The sequence below is a fragment of the Drechmeria coniospora genome, chromosome 02 (assembly GCF_001625195.1).
Source record: "Drechmeria coniospora strain ARSEF 6962 chromosome 02, whole genome shotgun sequence".
Classification (NCBI taxonomy): Eukaryota; Fungi; Ascomycota; class Sordariomycetes; order Hypocreales; family Ophiocordycipitaceae; genus Drechmeria; species Drechmeria coniospora.
In genome coordinates, this window is record NC_054390.1 from 809,873 (window position 1) to 824,739 (window position 14,867).

The 14,867-nt window shown below is 58.2% G+C and overlaps 5 protein-coding genes across 5 annotated transcripts; 3 read left to right on the plus strand and 2 right to left on the minus strand.

Moving 5' to 3' along the window:
* Positions 1-3,605: 3,605 nt before the first annotated feature.
* DCS_03486 (dynactin subunit) lies at positions 3,606-5,349 on the plus strand (the record flags this gene model as incomplete). Its single annotated transcript, XM_040800805.1, has 2 exons — positions 3,606-3,895; positions 3,966-5,349. 2 exons carry the CDS (start codon positions 3,606-3,608, stop codon positions 5,347-5,349), a joined length of 1,674 nt encoding a protein of 557 aa, XP_040655838.1.
* Positions 5,350-5,596: 247 nt separating this feature from the next.
* DCS_03487 (40S ribosomal protein S7) lies at positions 5,597-6,493 on the minus strand (the record flags this gene model as incomplete). Its single annotated transcript, XM_040800806.1, has 3 exons — positions 5,597-5,960; positions 6,032-6,114; positions 6,338-6,493. The coding sequence occupies 3 exons, from the start codon at positions 6,491-6,493 to the stop codon at positions 5,597-5,599; spliced, it is 603 nt and encodes a 200-aa protein (XP_040655839.1).
* A 1,383-nt stretch (positions 6,494-7,876) lies between these two features.
* Positions 7,877-9,002, plus strand: DCS_03488 (uncharacterized protein; the record flags this gene model as incomplete). Its single annotated transcript, XM_040800807.1, has 2 exons — positions 7,877-8,082; positions 8,132-9,002. The coding sequence occupies 2 exons, from the start codon at positions 7,877-7,879 to the stop codon at positions 9,000-9,002; spliced, it is 1,077 nt and encodes a 358-aa protein (XP_040655840.1).
* A 724-nt stretch (positions 9,003-9,726) lies between these two features.
* DCS_03489 (Twinfilin) lies at positions 9,727-10,832 on the plus strand (the record flags this gene model as incomplete). Its single annotated transcript, XM_040800808.1, has 3 exons — positions 9,727-9,745; positions 9,793-10,376; positions 10,437-10,832. The coding sequence occupies 3 exons, from the start codon at positions 9,727-9,729 to the stop codon at positions 10,830-10,832; spliced, it is 999 nt and encodes a 332-aa protein (XP_040655841.1).
* A 119-nt stretch (positions 10,833-10,951) lies between these two features.
* Positions 10,952-12,139, minus strand: DCS_03490 (uncharacterized protein; the record flags this gene model as incomplete). Its single annotated transcript, XM_040800809.1, has 4 exons — positions 10,952-11,105; positions 11,187-11,895; positions 11,970-12,017; positions 12,082-12,139. The coding sequence occupies 4 exons, from the start codon at positions 12,137-12,139 to the stop codon at positions 10,952-10,954; spliced, it is 969 nt and encodes a 322-aa protein (XP_040655842.1).
* Between the last annotated feature and the right edge of the window lie 2,728 nt (positions 12,140-14,867).

The window sequence follows — 14,867 nt, forward strand, 5'->3', positions numbered from 1 at the left end:
AATACGCAAGAGGCACCCTTGTTCCGCTCACTCCTCGCACATCTCGACGTCACGAGTCGGAACGCGAGCAATGCAGGGTAGTCTCCCAAGCGTTGTCAACGGGCTGCCATCTCCGAGCGATTGTGCGGTATCCTCGGGTGGAATGATTGACAGCGACCACATTCGACTCCATGGGGCTGTTTCGTGGCAAAGCGGCATCTGCTTGGCGATGGCTTCACAAACGGACTTTTGGCCTTGTCTGGTCGCTTGCGGACGCCTGTATGCATTGGGTTACAGTACGGAGTACGGGGTACATCTACTTACTAATAGTAGGCAAGTGTTGTAAGTCGGACCCCCCCAAGATGGGCACCCCCCAAGATGGGCACCCCTCACGACGACAAGGCGGCAGACTTTAAAGCCGAAAAAAGCAGCATTTTCAGTACTGCAATATTAAAATAAAATATCTAGAGTATTTATTCAAGCTGCCATTCAAAGCAAAGGCTCTTAAATTCGTAACTAGACGTTAAGGCGGCTATTGGGGCCGGATCTAGCACCCGTTGTAGTCTTACTCGAGTCTCAACGATCTGTTCAATCTGTGCGAAGCGCTCGTTAGGATCTTGGGCTACTTTTTGCTTCTTTAGAGGCTTAAGTCGATAGATTTAATATTCCAATTAAGCGATTTTAGCCTAGGCCTCTGCAAGGGTAGTGTTTTGGGCATTAAGGCCCCGGCCAATCTTCCAAAACAGCCGCCTAGCAGCCCGATTAACTTGGCCGGGCGCGTATACCTTTGCAATAAGGACTTTAACGTTATATAATCTATAGGGTGTTCGGAATAGATCGGATTCCTCCTTAAGCTGCCTTTGTAGGGCCTCGGCTTCTAGAACGGCTGGGGGGTCGGTCTGTAATAGAAGGCGGCTCATTAGAGGCTTTACTATATTAACGGGCTACAACCTAGATCCCTTCCAGCCTCCCTTAATATTCCGTTCCGTAAGACCTTCCGTATGGGCCTTGTAATAGCATTGCAAAAAGGTAGCCTTACCGATTAGCGTTATATCGTTACTACCAGCTAAAAATACAATAGCTTTAATAGCCCGGCGGTAGGCAGCCTTAATAGGTAAAAAACACAATACGTCGAGAGGCTAGAGGACGTATAAGGCGTGTGCCGGTAGGAATAGTAGGAAGATACTATTATCGAAGCATTCGTACATAAAATTATCTATCGTATGGCTTCCGTACCTATCAACAATAAGTAGCTGTTTATTTGTTTTCGATACCTTCGTCCCGGGGATAAAGACCTCTTTTAGCTACTTTAATGCAATTGCATCGCTAGTCCAGCCCTTATCGGTTGCTGTAAAGCGCTATTAATCCAAATAGGCCAATTTCTCCGGAAACCATTAGTGTTAAAGGTCTTTACCCTTAAAAAGGACCAGCGGCATTAGGGCCTAGCCCGTTGCAGAGACGCACTCTACAATTATAGTCCAACAATGCGATCTAAGCCGTTTTTTCAGCTGTATCTTCTTCTCTAAGCTCCCTAGTATAAGACCGTTGCTGCCGAGGCCTTCTAGGATCCCTATTTCGTCCATATTCCATCGGTGTTAGGGTAAGATAGCCTGCAGTACTGGTAGCCTTAGTAAATTAAACCAGGACTGGATCCAAGGGATAGTAGTACTATTTAAACGGGCGCATTCGATAGACTTGCCTCGTACGGTACTAACTTCTGGGTTACGACGCAAAAAGCCGGCAATCCAGTTCTTACCGAGAGGTTTAAGGTCTCCTCCAGCAACGAGGATCCGGGCGGCAAAGACCTTTAGTTAATAATGTAACGGCGGTAGCCCTAACGCGCTTTGGGCAAGGACCCAATTGCGTAGGTGCTTTTCTTAATTATTTAAGAGCCTTTGCGATATCTCTTTTGCATCTTTTATTGGAAGGCGGCCGCGTAATCGATGTTAGAGCGTAGCGCGCGGAATTCCATACTGTCGGGCAGCCTGGATTTGCAATAGTCCGTTTCGAATAGCGTAGAGAGCTAACTGGACCGTTTCTTCGGAATAGGTAGGTAGCCTAGCCATTGAGAAAGCCGTATATAGCTTTTTTAATTAATTGTAGTTAAAATGCACGAGAAAACGCGGTTGTAATATCGTAGGTTGATGTGGATAAAGGTGCTAAATGGGGTGCCCATCTTGGGGGGTGCCCATCTTGGGGGGGTCCGACTTAAGTACGGAGTAGAGTAAGTGCATGGATCAAGTACACGCACTGCACACCTACTTGCAGTACATGAACTGTACTTGCATTGACCCCCTACAGCTGGGCAGGGAGTGCCGAGGACGGACACTGAACTACCAGTTCCAGCGGCTGCCATGGCACCGACAGTGCAGCCGATTCCAGCCATGCTTGCGCGTGCATGCATGCAAAGTGCCCTGCGCGTACTCCGTACTCCGTACACGACCTGCAAGTACATGCACCGAGAGCATGGCAAACGCAAGTGCGGCATACATCTACCTGCGGTGCAGAGTACAGTCGTCGTCCTGGTAGATTCTGCAGATGACCAGTGTGCTGAAGCGAGGTCACTCCGTACAGAATGTACATGCAAGTGCTATTATTCGGGTGCGTCTCTCCACCTCTCCATCAGACACATCTCCCTCCCAAGGCGACAAAGCAGCGGTGTACATGAGGTAATCACAGATGCATTGCACTGTGGGAATAGGTTGCTGGGCGTGGAATTATTCCCATCGGAGCATCAATTCAACGAATAATCCTCGTCCTGCATTATTGTTCTGTGCAGTCCAAAGCATGTGCTAGGACGTACGGAGCACTGCTCATATAATAATACTGTACTGTAGGTACTGACACTTGCAAGTAATGTACTGTATTCTGTCCGCAAGTACAAATCAGTAATACTCCGTATGAATAATAATGAATAATACTCCGTAATCCGTACTCCGTACCTCTTTTGCGCCTGTGCAGCCCAAAGTATGTGCTAGAACCGTACGGGGCACTGCTCATATAATATTACTGTACTGTAGGTACTGATACTTGCAAGTAATGTATTCTGTCCGCAAGCACAATTCATTACTGTAATACTCCGTATGAATAATACTCCCTACTCCGTACCTATTTTGCACGTCGCCAGCCGCCGCAGCGTCATGTACTTGCTGCACTTGCTGTACATGTATTTGCTGTACTTGCTGTGCATGTATTTGCTGTCCTCTCTTGCTGTACTTGCTGTACTTGCTTGCTGTGCTTGCTGTGCTTGCTGTGCTTGCTGTACTCGCTGTACTCGCTGTACTCGCTGTATTTGCTGTGCTCGCTGTACTCGCTGTATTTGCTGTACTCGCTGTAATTACTTGCTGTACTTGCCGTACCTGCCGTGCTTTCTGTACTTGCCGTACTTGCTGTATTTGCCGTACTTGCCGTACTTGCTGTACTTGTACTCCGTGTACATTTACATGTGCTTACCACTACAAGTGTACTTACTCAAAGTACATGGAGGTAGAGGTGCACCAGCACCCATATTTCGTGAATTATTACGTAATAATATCACAGCACCAAGTCCGCTTAGTCACCCGAGCTCACCCCTCTCGTTCGTGACGACGGCAAACGCCCACACTCCCAACCTGCAAAATGAAGCCATGACGCCCTCGCCCCCCTACACCTACATCCAGTGCCCCTGCTCGGACCGCTCCGCCGCCGACGGCAGCGATGCCTCGCTCGACGATGCCGACGATGCCGACGAGCGCACCTTTGATCCCCGCGCGCCGCGTGCCAACTACAGCCTCTTCCCCCTCGAGTACCTCCTCTACTGCGAGGACTGCCAGCAGATCCGCTGCCCGCGCTGCGTCAAGGAGGAGACGGTGACCTACTTCTGCCCCAACTGCCTCTTCGAGGTTCCCAGCAGCAACATCCGCGGCGAGGGGAACCGGTAAGCAAGCGAGCCGCCCCGGCCGCCCCCGAGCACGCGCCGCCCGGGAGCTCACCCGTCCTCTCCGCAGGTGCACTCGCAGCTGCTACCAGTGTCCCGTCTGCATCGGGCCCCTCCAGACGAGCGCCGTGACGCCCCGGGCCGCCGACGACGGCGAGGCCGAGGCCGGCGCCGCGCCCTGCGCCCTCTTCTGCACCCACTGCAACTGGTCCTCGCGCGAGACCGGCATCGAGCTCGATCGCCCCGGCGGCATCCACGCTCAGCTCGCGCGCCTCGGCAACGGCGGCCGCGCCAAGATCACGGCCCGCGATCGCGAGAAGCGCCGCAAGGACAACCCCGACGAGCCCCCGCTGCCGGACGAGCTCGTCGACGGCGACCTGCAGTTCGCGAGCCTCAAGGCCTTTTACGCCCGGCAGATGGCCGAGGCCTCGGCCGGCCTCGGCGCCGTCTCCCTGCACGACGCCGCCGGCTTCTCCTCGCCCGCGGCCCTCTCGCGCATCATGTCGCTCTACACGGGCCGCGGCCACGCCGGCCGCCCGCACCCGCGCCGCCCCGACGTCTTCCGCGAGGCCCTCTCGACCGACGAGGGCCTGAAGCTCGCCCAGCTCGACGACTCGCCGCTCGTCGGGAAGCTGACGCGCGACGGCTGGCACGCGACCAGCTCGCGCGAGCAGCGCGAGGCCCAGCCCGAACCCGTCCGCTTCCAGGACCAGCTGCGGCCCATCCCCTGCCTGCTCCGCACCAAGCGGTCCAAGCGATGCTCCGTCTGCCGCCACATCATCTCCAAGCCCGAGAGCAAGGTCACGTCGACGCGCTTCCGCATCCGGCTCGTCGCCAAGTCGTACATCCCGACCGTCGCCATCCGGCCCATGGTCCCGACCGCCGCCGTCGTGCCCATCACCTCCCGGCCGGCCCGCGCCGACGAGGCCGCCCTCGCGCCCTGCAGGCCGCACCAGTACGTCTTGACCTTTACGAACCCGCTGTTCGAGGCCATCAAGGTCACGCTGGCGACGCCCAACGCCACGCCCGGACGCTTCTCCAGCAGGGTCACCATCCTCTGCCCGCAGTTCGACGTCGACGCCAACACGGACATGTGGGACGACGCCCTCCGCGACGACGGCAGGGACAGGACGACCCGCAAGGGAGACGACGCGACGCCCGCCGCCGCCGCCGAGGCGGGCAAGATCTGGGAGCGCGGCCGCAACTGGGTGAGCATCGTGCTCGAGGTCGTGCCGCCGTCGCTGCGGCCCGATAACCGGACGGCGGGGAGCGGCGGCGTCGTGGACCGCAGCCCGGTCAAGGCGGGCGAGGACATTCTCGAGATACCCATGTTTGTGCGCATAGAGTGGGAGGCCGACGCCCAGCACGACGTGACCAAGGACAAGGACGCGCGGGAGAGGAGGGAACTGGCCTACTGGTGCGTCCTCGGCGTCGGTCGCATCAGTCACGAGTAAGCGTCGCCGGGCACACCCTCGCAGCAAGCAAGTGTCTGGTGAGTGCAAGTACGGTGAGTGCAAGTACGGTAGGTGTGGACGGCGGACGGTGGAGACGGATCGGAAAGATGCAATCGGCAAGATACCCAGATGTGGCATGAGTGAAAATCAGCAAGCAGCTCGTGTCATTAGCAAGCTACAAACAGCAACGCCGACCCGTTTTTGGACCCAACTCATGCACGCCAGCCCCCGATGCCATGTGGAACGCCTAGTACTCGGCGGCAGCCTGAGGGAACTCAAAGTTGACGTTGCGGCCCGTCAGGCGGCGGTAGACCTCGGAGTAGGTGTCGAGCCTGTAGTCGACGCCGCCGCGCTCCTTCTCGTCGAGGACGACCTTGAGCGTCTTGCTGCCGTCCTCCTTGGTGCGGATGCGCTTGCCGACAATCTCGACGGGGTAGGTGAGGTCGGCGAGGATGGCGTCGTGGACGGCCGTCAGCGTGCGGGAGCGGGGGCGCTTCTGCTTCTGCGTGTTGCGCGAGCGGGCCGAGCGCTTGGGGCGGGGCAGGATGCGGCGCGAGGCGAGGATCAGGACGTGGCGGTCCGAGAACTTCTTCTCGAGCTCACGGGTGAGGCTGCACATCTCGGTCAGCCGACGAAGCCTCGCGCGCCGCTCGAGCGAGCGGGGGAGGGGGTTCAAACGTACCGCTGCTGGACGCGGTGGAAGCCCTGCAGGGACGGGACGGGGACAAAGATGACGATAGCCTTCTTGCCGTGGCCAACTTCGATCTACGCCGAGACCACAAGTCAGCATGCGAGCTCCAGGACGACGCCTGGACCGCTTCCCGTCCTGCCGCGCAAGTCAGTGGTCTCGGCTTCGGCGCCCCGGCCGACTCTCGGAGGGGACAATTCTCTCGAATCTCCGCATCGAGGGGCGCCGTCGCCGTCGCACAGATTGGGACAGGATTCGTTTCGGGCGGTCCTAACGCTGGTTCACGTCGCTCGCTCTCACCTCGCGAGCCGAGACGAACTGCAGAGGTCGCAGGGCAACCTTGAGGTCGGCCGTGTTGGTCTCGAGATCGTACAGAGCCTGGGCAATGTTCTGCTCCAGCTCGGAGGGGTTCTGCCTCGAGGGGCTGTTGGCGGCGATCTTGTTCTGGGCGCTCATCTTGACGGTGGTTGCTCGACGTGATGATGGTCGGTCGTCTGGAGGAGAGTCGCCAAGTTTTGGGAATTTTGCCAATTGGGGTTTTCGTGCCCTCGGGTGGGTCAGGGCTCCCCGGCAAGCTTGCCGCCATTGGTCCGCAGCGGGGGTGGGTTGAGTGGGCCGCCCAAGAGAGTGTCACGTGCTGGGCGAGTGGATGGTTGGAGCGCAGAAGGCCTACCAGCATTGACAGCAACTAATTATTATACAGGTCTGGTAAATACAGAGTATTAATACTTACTTTGTACAGTGCTTGTAATTACAGTACTTGTGCTTGCACTTATAGTACTTGTGCTTGCACTTATAGTACTTGTGCTTGCACTTACAGAGTACACTTACTTACGGTACAGTATTCGGTACAGTATTATTCGGTACAGTATTACTGTACAGCACCTGTTCCTAACAGTAAGTAAGACCTACTTAGGTGTTGTCATACGGCGCAAGTAAATACAACAACGCTCCATTATTACAACGTACTTGCGGAGTACTTGCAACTTACAGGCAATAAGCAAGTAATTCAAGTACTCTACTCTGTTGGTACGTAAGTAAATACAAAATACACTTTTAATACTCCCTACTGCAGTAGGTACCCCACCGTGCCTTTTCGGAGTAATATACTTGGTGTATTGCGTGCAAGTACTGTATGTGCAAGTACTGTATGTGCAAGTACTGTATGCGCAAGTACTTGTGATACTTGCAGAGTATTCTGCACGCTTCGGTGAATGACTCTCCCGACACTCTGGGACCGGAAATTCTCCCCAGCGGCACCACCATGAGCACCTTCATGGTTTGAGGTTTTAATAGAGATTCAAGCACATGCGTTTCGATCGACCATGTGTCCCCGGCCCCGTCAATCCCCCTGTCAATCCAGACATGAAGAGAACATGCGGCTGCGCTGACGTCGGCACCATCCGTAGTGCCACCGTCCAAGGTCTGTCCAGTGTCGTCGCGACAGCACGCCCGACCTAGAAGCATACCGAGCTTGTTCTTGCCCCCTACTTGTCTCTTCATTCTCCGTGAGGCAGACTCCTTACCCTGAGCATGACTGTTATATAGGGTTCCTTTGCGAAAAATGCTTGGATAACTCGTGAGCTTGTCGTTCTTGCCGTTTTGAACCATTGGACGTGGTGGTGTGAGTGAGCGTGCAATGAGGGAAGGCGCCTCGCCAACACTTGCCAAATAGCCTCTGCCATCGTTGATGCCCATTTTCTTCTTCTCTTTGCGTCCCTCTGCTTTTCCTTTTCTGCTCCTCATCCTCACTCCTCATTCATATCTTCTTGTGCGGGCATACGTCAGATCCTCCCCTTGGACTCCCATCCAGGCACCCACGCATCAACGCCCGTCACGATGGTTGTTGTCCTCGTCATGGCCATTCTAGGCGTCACCGGTATCCTCGCCCAGATGGTTCACCACGTCCCTTCGTTCACGTATCTCGGTTGCTCCAAGGTCGATCTGACTTGCTTCGGCAAGCCCATGACGTTCTCCAACGGCCTGACCCCGGAGACTTGCCAGAGAGCCTGCCAGGGCCATCTGCTTGCCGCCATCTTCCCCGAGTTGGTCCACCCGCCCGAGCCCTTGCCGGCCCATGACTGACCGCTCCAGCTCCTGCCGCTGCGGTGACGATGCAAACTCCATCACGATAATCGACGAGAGCGTTTGTGACCACCCCTGCATGGGCAACGCGGCTCTGGGAGCCTGTGGCGGCGCGCGTCCTGACGAGGGCCCTGGTATCGGTAATGTCTATGGACGAACTGGCTCCGCAACGCAAGTGCCCAGGCCTGTCACCACGAACACGGTAAAATCCCTTTCCCTCTCATTTCCTTCTGCTGCATACTCGACTTGCTCGGAGCGCCCGGCGTCGCTGGCAACCTCCCAGGCGGCATCGCCAGCCTCGCCGCTCGGGCCAGCTCCGGGCGTGCCAACGGCGTTCCCGGCCCACTCGGCTCTCCCATCCGCTCCCGCGCTGCCATCCTTTCCACCGGCTTCGAAGTCGAGTGAATGCCCCGAGACTCCCTGTTCGGAGGCGGAGGCGTCCACGACCAGACCATCAAAGTCCCTCACGCCATCGCCGAAAAGTCCAGGCCAACCTGCGGAGCCTCCGTCCTACGGAGCGCCCACCTTGCCAACGCCGGAGACGGTTGTCACAGACAAGCCCAAGACCAAGACTCGTGTGCATCCACATCCATCTACCCATCCCCGACACGCGGCCTCGTCTTCGGCACCCTCCTGCAGCCCCGACACGCCGTCCCAGAGCGCCAACGACGACACATCGGCCGGAGGCAACTGCACCTCGATTGAGTCGGATTCGATCCCTCCCGAGACGACGCTGTGGCCCAAGGCGCCCGATGGCTTGGAACCTCAAGTCCAGCCACCAGCTCCCTCACAGGTGCCCGGCTCCGAGTCGACCCACAGCCATGTCCCGCTCTTTACGACCATCGGGGGGCTGGCCTTGGTCGCGGCGGTGATGATGTAGGAGTCGAGACGACATGCAAGCAGCTGATATCTCGTTGGGGGAGATTTTTTTGGACTCTACGTTATTGCTGGAGGACGGGCCGAGTAGAGGATGAGCATCGTTGTAGGGCTGCTAATTGGCGACGAGATGATGTGCTTGGTCGACGTTGCACATGGATTCACCGGCAACAGCCGTTTCATGCCCATGTACGTGACAGGGCTCTGTGTTTTTTTCACGGCATGAGCCGAGTGGTGGAGCATTGGTTTTTAATCTGTCGCATCACATTTGAAGAGAAATGTGCCCTTGACTTGTTCCGACACCAAACGGACGTGATGTGGTGATGTGGTGATGTGGGGTGAGGCTTGAGATTATGAGATTTCGCCAATATGGAAGCTGTTGAACACCATTATGCTGCCTGTCACATACTTGGTGCCGCTCGATGAGCTTCAGGGGCCCTTGCGACAGCTTCTTTTCTTTCTCTGTCCGCAGATATTCAACATGCGGCAGGCAAAAGATAAAAATAAATAAGTAAAAAATAAGAATAAAAACTCAAATCCTCATGGTGATAATTGCCTGAGGCACACCATGAAGCCGAGGTGTAGGGTAGGGAGGTGATGCCTCAGTCAAAACATTCCGCCATGGCGGGGTAACGTACGTGTGCAGCTTCTAGCTGTGGGAGCTCTCCGTCTTGCCAACCCATTTCAAACGGCACTGCATCGACTTCAACAGGAACAAATCGGTCACCATGCAGTCCGGAATCTCGGGTGCGTCCTGCTCGGCCGGCTGGATCGGCCATGCTGACCCGAGACAGCTTCGGAGGAGCTCCAAGCTCAATTCAACTCGCTCTTGTCGTCGACGAGCGACTTTGCCCTCGTCATCACCATCGAGCGCGAGGCCCTGGTGCCCGTGGCGACGCTGCCGGCCAAGTCGTCTTCTTTTGTCGATAACCTGCCGAGCATCCAGGAGCATCTCAAGCCCAACGCGGCCCTGTACATGATCATCCGTCGGTACGACACGGCGCCGCGGTTCGTCGCCGTCACCTACGTGCCGGACGCGGCTCCGGTGCGGCAAAAGATGCTGTTCGCCTCGACGCGGCTGACGCTGGCGCGCGAGCTGGGGACGGAGCACTTTCGGGAGACCATCTTCACGACGACGACGGAGGAGCTGAGCGAGGCCGGCTTCAAGAAGCTCGACGCCCACAACCAGCTCGAGGCGCCGCTGACCAAGGTGGAGCGGACGCTGGGCGAGGTCAAGAGAGCGGAGCAGGAGGCGGGGGCGGGAACGGCAACAAAGGAGATTCATCTCAGCAAGAGCCTGACGATGCCCGTCGCCGAGGACGCCATCGCGGCCATGAGGGACGTCGGCCAGGACGGCGGCCGGTTGGTGACGATGCTGGTCCGTCTCCCCAGAACCCGGGGGCAAGTCTCGGCTTGCCGACAGCGCTGACGGGAGCAGAAAATCAACGGCGAGACCGAGGTGGTCGAGCTCGTGGCCGAGTCGCCGAAGCCGGCTTCGATCGGCGAGCTGTCACGGGCCATCTCGTCGACGGAGCCCCGATTTACGTTTTATCGATTCACGCACACGCACGACGGGAGGGAGGAGAGCCCGGTGCTCTTCTTCTACACGTGCCCGGCGGCCGAGGGCAGCAAGTCGATCAAGAAGCGGATGATGTACCCGCTCATGAAGCGTGCGGTGCTGACGATTGCCGCGACCGAGGCGGGGCTCACGCTGGCGAAGAAGTTTGAGGTCGAGGAGCCGAGCGAGATTACGGAGCAGATGGTGCTCGACGACCTGCACCCCAAGGCGGCGGCCAGACAGGGCTTCAGCCGGCCGAAGCGACCCGGGCGGTGAGGCGACGGAGCTTTGACGGCACCATGGCACGACGACGGACGGAGGACGGATCGGGTCGACGTGCAAATGCATTGAACGAATATGCCAAACAGCAATGAGACGGGCCAGCCCCCTCCACCCTACTCCTCGTACTTGCCACCGGTGGCGGAAAAGTTGCTCCGCTCGAGCTTCTCCTTGAGGAACTCGTAGACGGTAAAGGTGACGGCCTGGCCGGGGGCGACGCGCATGATGCGCGGGGTGATGCCCTTGTAGAAGGCGTGGAAGCCTTCCTGCCTGTCGACGGAGCGTTCTCGTCAGCGATGCCGCCTCGGCGGAAGGGCGGGAAGGCGAAGCAGGGGGGACGCGTCTCCTCACCTGAACATGTCGGTCGAGATGCGGCTTATCCTCGTCCACGCGCTCACGCCCGGTTCGGCGGGCGTCTTCTGCAGGCGCGTCTTGATGGTGTCGATGGGCGCGTTGCTCAGGGGCCCCATGGCTCCGCTGACGAGACCGATGACGGTGGTCTGCCAGCTCGGCAGGTTCGTGGACGCGTACTCGGGCTGGAAGTCCTTGAGCCACTGCTTGAAGTAGGCGTAGGCGGTGAAGTTGACGGCCTGGTTGGAGCCCTGGCGCAGGGCGGTGAGGCTGACGCCGCGGTAGAGGGCGCCGAAGCCCTCCTCGCGGACGACGGTGTAGAGGGCGTGGGCGGCGTTGCGGTACTTGGGGATGTCGAGGGGGTCGGCCATGGAGTGATGCTGGGCCTGGAGGCGGATCTTGATGACCTCCATGGGCGTGACGACGGCGACGGCCTCGGTGACGCCGGCGGCGAGGCCGGCGAGGAAGGTGGCGCGGCCGGAGACGAGGCCGGTGGACTTGTCGGCGAGCAGCTGCTTGTACCACTCGAAAGAGGTGAAGCGGATGGCCATCTTGGGCACGATGCCGGTGAGGACGGCGCCGAGGCCCTTGTAGAGACCGAGGGGCGTCTCGCGCTTGACGATTTCGACGCCGGTGCGGACGAAGCCGCGCTTCGGGGCGCCGGGCTGGCGGGCGCGTCGCGAGAGCTGCATGCGGACCTTGATGGTGTCTAGGACGGCGGGCGTCAGCCGGCGAGGAGGCTCGGGGGGGGGGGGGGGGGGGCTTCGGAGGAGTCGAACGTACCGAGGGGATGACAGGCGAGGGCCTCCATCATGCCGGCGCCGCCACCGGCTGCGGCGGGGAGAAGACGGTCAGCGAAGGTCGGTCGGAGGGAGGGAGGGGAGGGCGGACATACCGATGAGGTTGATGGCCGCCGTCGGCGGTTTCTTGCTGCCATCGTTGGCGCGCGGCATGGCTGCGGTGGGAAGGGAGGACGACGGCCGATTTCTTGCCGCTTCGACGCGAGGAGGGGGAGGGCCGCGTATTTGATCGGATGCCTCTCCGTCGTGCGTCCACCGGCGATGCAGACTGTCGACACCCTGCTCGCTGGCCGCGGAGGGGGCGAGGACGGTGACGGAAGTGGTCGGTTGCGTCGTCGTGGGGGCGACTTTCACGTGCGAATGGACGACGGTCGACAACCGAACGGCAACGCGACAACGGCGGCGCAGAAACGAGCAACGGGTCGAGCAAAGGCGGGAAGATGGTTGAACAAGGACGACGAGAGAGTCGGGAGACGCGAAGAGGGAGAAGGGGATCGAAACGAGTCACGCGGGAGCTCGTCGTCGGCCTTGACATCTGATTCCGTATCCGGGGCCGGGGCCGGTTCCCTCTCGTCCCTTGGCCCTTGGCCCCAAACGGGCGATGGGGGTGCAAGTACACACAAGTACAGCACAGGTACCCGCAGCGGCTCGCGCGCGGTGACGGTACCTACGTGTACCCGCGTGTACACCTCGCCGGTCGGTACCTCGAGCCGCCACGGGGGTACGGCGCAGGTGCCGCGGCGCGCCGCAGCGTCCGACAAGAGCCGAAAAAGCAAGCTAGGAAGGCATGAGGTCGGGGCGAGGGTGCGTGCGATGGATCTGGCGGCCTCGTAGGCGCAGGCGAGGGAGGGCAAAGGAGGGCAGAGGAGAGCAAACGATGGTTCCGCTTCGGCCATTGGGCTCGCGCCGCCGCGTCTGTCCGGCGGGTTCCCCATCCGGGAGAGGGGAGAGGCACCCCACCAAGACGCCGGGCGAGCGGGAAGCCCGTTTTCGCCGGGCTAGCGCGGCGGAAGTGCTTACAGCACTGTACTCGCGTGCGGCACATGCAAGTACAGCAAAGTAGCGCGCCGTACCGCCCCCACAGTGGCCGTACTGGCATGTACCGAGGACAGTGCGGTAGGTGCTCGTTCAGCGCTCATACAGGCAATACTGCCACGGCACTGGTCAGTAAACTGGGGGAGTATAGAGGACAGTGCGGCACGCATTTATTTGTTCAGTGCTCAGTGCAGTAAATGCTGCCACAGCTCGTTCAGTGCTCATACAGTCAATACCGCCACCGCACTGGTCAGTAAACTGGCCGAGTATAGAGGTGCAGCAGGTGCTCGTTCAGTGCTTATACAGTCAATACTGCCACAGCACTGCAGGGTAAATGTGCCACAGCACTGCACAGTAAATACTGCTACAGCACACAGTAAATACTGCCACAGCACCGCACAGTAAATACTGCCACAGCGCCGCACAGTACATACTGCTACAGCACACGGTAAATACCACTACGGCAGTGCACAGTAAAAATCCTGCCGCAGCACTGCACAGGAAAAATACTGCTACAGCACTGCACAAGGAGGGGTGCTACAGCACCGCATAGGTACCTAGGTAGTAGGTTGTAGTAAATACTGCCACAGCACTGGTCAGTAAACGGGCGGAGCATGGAGGACAGTGCAGCATGCAATTACTTGTTCAGTGCTCTGTACAGTAAACACTGCCACAGCACTGCACAACAAATACCGCCGCAGCACTGCACGGTAAATACTGCTACAGCGCTGCACAGTAAAAATACCGCCACAGCGCTGCGCAGCAAACAATGCTACAGCACTGCACAGCAAGTACTGCCACGGCATTGCACAGAAATACTGCCACAGCAACCTGTACAGTAAATACCGCCACAGCAAAATGCTGGCACCGTACTCGGCACAGCAACTGCCAGCACGGTTCTCAGCACAGGAAATGCCGGTACCGCACTCCGTGCAGCAGGTACTTGCACAGAAACCCGTGCAGCAGGTACTTGCACAGACACCCGACTGCAGGTACTTGCACAGACACCCGCACTGCATGTACTTGCGCAGAACCCCGTGCTGCAGTGCAGGTATTGGTACTTGTGCAAACTCCGAGCGGCGAATACCCAAGTACCTTGGCAAAACGCCGTACAGTGCGGAGTGCAGCTAGTACACGCACAGCCACAGTGCCCGTGCCGCAGCAAGGAATGCACCGTGCAAGACAAGACGCCTGCTCTACGGAGTCCGCTACCAATCATTCTTGCCCTCGCCGCTGACCATGCCGTTGCAACTATTCCATCCTTCTACGCGAGGGTTCGAATTGATTACGGCTGCCAACTTCTATGCTCCCCTTTTGCGCATGTTGTGCCATGTTGTGCCGTTTCGTACCTCGTCACGGCGACGCCGAAACTAGCCCGCTGTGACGCAATGGCACCATTCGCCAAGGGTACACTGACGCTGCAAGTACAGAAGCTGTACGGCGTACTTGTGTGCGCTGGTACGGAGTGCTGTACTGTAAGTACTAAGGCGCGCAATATTAAGTGTACATGTGCTGAGGGAGTGAGTACATGTTCTGTGCTTTCAGTACAAACAAGTACATGTTCCGTACCCGTAGGCGCAAGCGCTCGTTCGGGTCTATTCCGTACTAGGCTAGTGATCTGATAATATCCAGTACCTACCGAGTGCTGTGCGAGTACAGCAAGTACTTGTACAAGTAAGTACTTACTGCAGCTGCACGGAGCACGGAGTACTGTACCTGTACTTACTTCATAGTACTGTCACCTCCTCGTACAGAGGACTGCGTGCCGACAAGTATGCATGTATAGGACATGTACTCCCTGAAGCCTGTGACACGCGGAGGTACTTGCCTGTACATGCGCACGTCG